Source organism: Sinocyclocheilus anshuiensis, unplaced genomic scaffold, assembly GCF_001515605.1.
Source record: "Sinocyclocheilus anshuiensis isolate Anshui unplaced genomic scaffold, SAMN03320099.WGS_v1.1 scaffold532, whole genome shotgun sequence".
Lineage (NCBI taxonomy): Eukaryota > Metazoa > Chordata > Actinopteri > Cypriniformes > Cyprinidae > Sinocyclocheilus > Sinocyclocheilus anshuiensis.
Window position 1 is genome coordinate 1 of NW_015555819.1, and position 7,308 is coordinate 7,308.

At 37.6% G+C, this 7,308-nt stretch overlaps 1 protein-coding gene and 1 pseudogene across 1 annotated transcript in view; one reads left to right on the forward strand and one right to left on the reverse strand.

The window, feature by feature from the left end:
* Positions 1-201: 201 nt before the first annotated feature.
* On the forward strand, positions 202-1,135 carry LOC107675234 (uncharacterized; annotated as a pseudogene).
* Positions 1,136-4,964: 3,829 nt separating this feature from the next.
* The window catches only part of LOC107675298 (stomatin (EPB72)-like 1), a 7,351-nt gene continuing 5,007 nt past the window's right edge, over positions 4,965-7,308 (reverse strand). The window contains exon 7 of the mRNA XM_016469598.1: positions 4,965-5,483. Coding sequence (XP_016325084.1) covers positions 5,284-5,483 — 200 coding nt within the window. The 3' untranslated portion in view covers positions 4,965-5,283. The remainder of the gene's footprint in view (positions 5,484-7,308) is intronic.

Here is a 7,308-nt window from a genome sequence, read left to right on the forward strand (position 1 = left end):
CGGTTGTGTTGGTACGAGCTCTGGGCCGCTTTTGAGGAGTTTGCATCTTCTGGGCGAATTTGTATTGTATGTACAAGGTGGGGAGTGAGAACTCTCTTTAAAAGAAGAATGCTTTAACTTTTTCATTAATAAAAACCTCAACAGCAGACTGTGACATATATTGATAAATCACACTGCCAGCCCACGTGTGGATTTTCCAAAATGCCAAAGAACAAAGACAGACAGTTACTTTCTTCGCTTCTCGAAGCAGCATATGGAGACTTTGATTCATCCTCAAATATTCCAACAGTCAGTCCTCTTTCAAAAAAAACCTTGCCAGGAAGAACCCAAAGTCTCTAATGCCGATATACTTCGTGCTGTCAATGCCCTCACGGATCGCTTTTCAGCGATGGAACAACAAATCGCCCAGAACTCGGTCGCTATAGTAAATCTTTCAAAGATGGCTGATTTTGTGGCCGAGGAGATGAAATCGCTATCTGCAAGGGTCAAGACTAACGAGAACAAGGTGTTGCAAATTGAGCGAGATGGTCCTCACTGCAGAACACAAGATCCAGGGGGCGAGGTTGGATCCAGATCCAACTCCTCCCACCTTACATATACCTAAACCTACCCGTTTCCAGCTCCTGATCCCTAAACCCACCCATCTCCACCCCCTAGATGTGGATCCAACCCTGCCCCCTGGATCTTTGTTCTGCAGTGAGGGGCTACTGAATTGAGCAGGTGGTCAGATGGTTCAAGGCAAATGTGATCAAGCCGAGATCTACAGTAGGAGATGGAATTTGAGGCTAAACAACCTTAGAGAAACAGAAGGAGAGAATATCAGAATCAAAGTGCTCGAAATCCTAAAAATTCTGACTCCGGAAAAGGTAAATGACATCCGATTTTACGTTGACACAATCCTCAGGATTGGACGTCCTGGGACTGGTGGCAACAGTCCTAGGCCGGTCATCATCCAGTTCGTGCTCCGGACCTAGAGAAAGTCTGGAAAGCTGCACGGGATCATCCTGCACTCAATGAAAGAGGTGTTCGCCTGGCAGAGGACCTGACATTCGCAGAAAGACAACAGAGAAGCGGTGAGAGAAGAGGGGAAGAGAGCTTACTTTCGTCTGCTCATGAATATCAAGATGAATATTAACTGAGTAGGTGTTATTATTGACTATGCTGGCTAGGCAGTCGAACTGAAATAGCGTGCTCAGTCTTCGGGTCATAAAACATTCGTCCAGGTGATGTGACTCTTCAAAGTTTGGAGTGGATCAACACCGACTGGTTTGTCAATTTCATTGTTTCAGGGTTCTTTATATAACATTGTTCTGACATCCAAATAAGATTATTTTATGTCTGATTTTGTTTTTAGTTGTTTAAAGATTGTTTCTCTTAATGTTAGGAGTTTACGAGACAGCACTAAAAGGAAGTCCATGTTTATTTTTGTTAGGCGTACAAATGCAAATATTATTTTTTTTCAAGAGACTCATTCGTGCGAAACTGATGTTAAATGGTGGTTAAATGTTAAATGTTAATCCCAATGGGGAGATCAACTCTTCTGTTGTCATGCTTCACATCATTCGGCAGGTGTCGCTATTCTTCTATATAAGTTTAAAGGGGTCATATGATGTTGTTAAAAAGAACATTATTTTGTGTATTTGGTGTAATGAAATGTGTTTATGAGGTTTAAGGTAAAAAAAAACACATTATTTTCCACATACTGTACATTATTGTTTCTCCTCTATGCCCCGCCTTTCTGAAACACGTCGATTTTTACAAAGCTCATCGTTCTGAAAAAGCAAGGCGTGCTCTGATTGGTCAGCTATACAGTGCGTTGTGATTGGCCGAATACCTCAAGCGTGTGACGGAAATGTTACGCCTCTTACCATACTGTGATGCCGTCTCCCGGCACGACCACACAAAACCAATAAAACCCATTACAAACGAGGCATTTGTTGCATCCAGTGGGGACATAATTATGGATTATAATGACTTATACTGTCTTTTTACGTTGCTGTGGCGGCTAGAGTGAGCGGAGCCTGGCGGCTAGAGTGAGCGGAGCCTGGCGGCTTGAGTGAGCGGAGGCCGGCGGGCTTGTGGCAACCACATGTGACGACCCCGGGCTGGACTCCACTTCGTCCATGGTGAAAGCCAATCCGGCGATCCACAGCGCAAAGTTGTAGTATTTCCTCAGCGACCAGCACGGATCAGCTCCAGGCATGACGAAGCGGATATCGTCCTCTTTTGGAAGACCAAACAAAGTAGTTTCGCTTTCACAACGAAACACACGGCAACAACAATACTACAGCAAGAATCAAAGTTATGCCTTCTTTCTTTGTGTGAACATTTGGGCGGCGTTATGCAAATCTTCCCACACAGTGATGTAGATATGTGGGGGCGTGTTAAAATGAGCCATTTTAGGTAGGCGTGGTTGACTCTTAACTTTTATAAAGAATATCTCTTTGGATTTGAGACTTTAGTCTTTGCAACTTTACAGATCTTCTTGATGCACCAAGAGCTTGTAACACTCCAAAGAGAAAGGAAAAATTTAAATCGCATCATATGACCCTTTTAAAGGTGACGTAACCTATTGGAATTGCTTACCTCAAAAGAAGGTAGATTACTTATAGTTGTTAAACTGGATAACTCTGTATTTGTCTTAGGACATTTTTATGGTCACAATTCTTCAGTCCAAGCTAAAAATATGTCTAAAGAGGTCACACATTCTATATCAGTATTGATGGGGAAATATCAAGGTGCCTTTTTGATAATGGGCGGTGATTTTAATGATGCCCCAGATTATTTCTTAGATCGTTTTCCTCAACATACGATACCTTCTTCAAAATTAAAATGTACTACCTTTCTATGTACCCATCTTTCTATAGTGGATATTTGGAGATTCTTTAATTTTAATGAAAAGTGTTATTCTTGGAGTAACTCCTCTAGATCTTTGCAGTCAAGGATCGATTTATGGTTGATTGACCCAGGATATGTCCAATATGTTACTGAAGTTTCTTATTGCCACGCACCTCTTTCGGATCATAAAATGATTGTTTTGGTACTCTCTGGTTGTGATATTAAAAATATAATATAAAAATAGATATAAAAAATAGTATGCGAGGCTATTGGAAATGAAATAACAAGTTGCTTAGGAATGAGGGCTTTATTTCCCATGTTCGAGAAGAAGCACAACAGATTTTTGGGAGTAAGCAAATGACACGTTAACAAATGGGAGTTATTTAAATTTAAAGTTAGGCAGTCTGCTGTATATTTTAGTAAACAAGTTAAAAAGAATCATTTGAATAAGGAAAAGGCACTTATGCCAGAATTAGGTTTATACTTTTGAAAAAAGATAATCTTACAGAAGATGAAAAAGTCAGATTGGAGATATTAAATTTGTCAAAGTCAAATTGATCAGATATATATTAATACTGCAAAGGGGACATTCATTCGTTCTAGAGCTAAGTGGTTGGAAAAGGGGGAAAAGAACACAAGCTAGATTTTTTCACTAGAAAAACGAAATTATAAAAGACAAATGATCTCTCTTAAAATTGATGATGTACTCACTTCGAATCCAAAATTGATTACAAATGATGTGGAATCTTTTTACTCTGTTATATGAATCTGTATTTGAAATGGATAAATGTTCTGACTTCGAGTCAGTTAAGCAATCGGTCTCATCTACATCTATTCAGTTTCGAGACATTTGTGATTAAAAACTAAGGAAGCAAGAGATAGTTACAGCTATTCGTTCAATGAAAAAAATAAATCACCAGGCACAGATGGTTTTTCAGTTGAATTTTATCTGTTTTTGGGATATTATTGAAAACCCTTTATTTGAAATGTATAAGGAATGTATTGAATCAAATGAATTGTCAAACTTCTATGAAACGGGTTAATAACCCTACTCCCTAAACCAGATAAAGATCATTTGATTTTGGATAACTGGCGTCTATAACATGGACCTTTTTCACATTTCCAGGTTTCTCAGAAGCGGAAGTCGTCATAGTTGGGTTAACTTGAAGAGCAGTGAATGGGAGCGTACCACAAATATATTTATTGCATTCCCATTTGCTCAAATAGCAAAAGAAAAACTCCACGATAGTGTTTTCATGACTTTCAATAAAAGGAAAAAAACTGATAACAACTGTCAGAAGAGAGAACGATGTCAAATTTACCGTCCCTCCCAAAGACACTGCATTAGAAACACCCTCGCATTAGCGTTAACTGTTTTTTTGTCATTTGATGCAAAGGTGATATAATACAAAGAATAGTGTTATAAATGTAGATACATTTTTTAAAAATACAAATATGAAAAACTTTCGAGGATTTACGATGCTGATGACCGTTAAACGCGTCATCAGTCTTGTGAAAAGGGTCCATTGGCTGCCGTCGTTGGACCAGTGGGCGGACCTTACAATAATAAGAACCATTAATCAAGCACCAATAATAATTGATAATTGTTCACCAAATCAGCATATTAGAATGAATTCTGAAGGATCATGTGACACTGAAGACTGGAGTAATGATGCTGAAAATTCAGCTCTGATCACAGAAATAAATTACATTTTAAAATATATTACAATAGAAAAGTTAATTTAAATTGCAATAATATTTCACTATATATATTTCACAATTTTTGCTGTATTTTTAAACAGTGTTCATGAGCATAAGAGATTTCTATAAAAATATGAAAATCATATATATATATACACACACACAAACTACAAATGTGAGGGAAACATTATCCACTTTTTTCTCTCTTTATAAGTGTGTACTAGAGTACTGATTTCTCAAGTGAACAAAAAAGATGCTCACAGTGGAATAACCTTGTGTGGTTTTCTGTATAACCAGTTGTCCAAGGGCAGCAAACATTAGCAGGTCAAAGGTCGAGAAACAGTCAACCTTGGACAAGACAACGAATCGCCCACAAACACACACCTCAAGGATGTTGCTACATGTGTGTGTGCAGTAATCCAAGACTCACTGTATTAAAATATACATTTATTAGAAAAACATATTTCTGTAATGTCAAGACAAGCCAGTCATAAACAGATTTTGAAAAAACAATCTATTGTGTACATGCATGAATCGAAATGCTTGGGTCACGACACTCCACAATAATACAAGTAAACAACACTGACACAGCAGCAAATTAAATTCTATCCATTCACAATAACATAATTCATGTATTTAAGTCCTGTATTAAACATTCACAGTGTACACCTACAATATTTTACAAAGTCCTTTGATTAAATTGAAATGAAACCACTGCAAACGAAAGCGTTATAATAAATGACATCATGTGGTCTTGAGGAGTTTGATGAGTGTCTCCAGCTTCATGGCGGTGTTCAGATCTCCCTGAACTCTCAGTCTGCCGCTGCTGTAGGCTGCGAACGGTCGCAGGCCGCCCTCAAACATGGCCAACAGATCCTGCTCGCTCATGCACAGAGAAACATCCGGCTCCCGCGGCGAGACACCCACTCCACACGCTCCAGCACCTCGACACAGACACAGCATTCAGAGCATTTCTCTCCAGCGCACAAAACTGTCTCCAAACGGACAAATCAACCCAAATCTTAACATGTGGTTGCTCATTTTCTTGGCATGTAATCATACACTATGAATAGTAGGGTACGAGGGATTATGGAGGTCGTCATTTTTATGCCGTGTTGGAGCTTTTATACTGTAGATTAAAGCACTGCGAAAAAAAAAATCATCACTTTAGTGACTAATGGTAGAGTAACATCAGGAAGTTAAAGTAGAAAGGGTTTCAGAGATGTTGCAAGCCTGACTCGAACCCAAATCACCTGAATGAGCACTATAACTAAGCCACGGCTCTGATGTAATATTTTTCCTATATAGGTTCAGAAAACAGCGCAACAGTCCAGTTCTGGAAGTGAAAATGCCATTTATTTTCACCCATAGGGAAATTTTTAACATAAGGATTTTTAACAATAAAAGTCCTTGCACACCGAGTCCGAAATTTTCATATGCGTTTTTTCGTATTCGTCGTCCTTTCCTATCTAAATGCTCACTACAGATGCGAAAATGCAAAAAATCGAACCTGATTCGAATTTTTTTATGACGGACGAAAGTTTCAGAGGCAGTGTGTAAACGTGTGTTTATTTTTTAACGTGTGAAATTTTCAGGCGAGAATTTTGGACTTTGGTGTGCAAAGACCTAAACCTTTAAAAACAGACTTGCTGTGAGCACTGAGGTTTTTAATTGATGGTATATGCTTTTGTTGAAGCCATCAGTTTCAACTTATGTTTTAAATAATCATGTTTAACAGCCAAATATATGGTTAAAAACTACATTACCCATGATGCTGTACAGAAAATTCCACTAATCAGAGAGCCGCAGTCAGCTCCGCCCCCTCCATGAAGCACCACAAATGACGCAATCGAAAACACTTAAATATTAAAATATGCATATTTTGCAAACAACTTAATATATATTGTTTCTATACATACAATCAACAACTTTAAATAGATAGTTTTATATTTCTCCATTGTTTTTAATTTGATTATGCCATTCACAATGCTTCATGGGATTGTAGTTCTTTGCCTCAAAGTCGTTAAACACACAGTCTTGTACCTTTGTCTTTTTGTCTGATTTTCAAAAATTGTATTGCTTCAAATCAAAGTTTGTACAGTTGTGATTCTCCTCGTAGCTGATTGGTTTGGTTCATGGCTTATAGCACTTTAACAAAGACTTTTCTTAAATCCCTGTAGGAAAAATAAAAGAAAAAAATGCTTCCAGAACCAGCGCCACTGAAAACGTGGGCGGCATTAATGCACTCTATACAAATAGCAGGCAACACACCAGTGTTATTTAGTATCGCTCAGATACTATTATAGTTTTTATACATTTTTTTCATTTATTTTAAATGTTCCATTTTCCATTTTTATTTTAATTTCAGCTAGTAATTTAGTTTTTTGGTCTTTTTTTTTTTTTTAATATGTCCATATAACTTTTATTCATTTTAATTCTGTTTAGTTGTAGTTATTTTAGTACATCAAGTTAAAACTAAATGAAAATGAGAAATGTTGCCCTGAAAAAAGTTTTGTATATTGCATTTTATTTCAGTTACGGTTTATTTTATTTCAAGTAATGCAAAATTTTATGATAAAGAGTAGGGATGCACCGATGTATCGGCCACCGATATTTATCGGCCGATTTTTGATTATTTTAAAGCCACCAGCATATAGGAAATAGCATGAAAAGGGCCGATACCGATGGTTTATTAATTAACTGCATGGAGACAATGAGTTGCATGTCTGTTGCATAATCCAACGTTTTTCTCTGGGCAAAATAATTAAA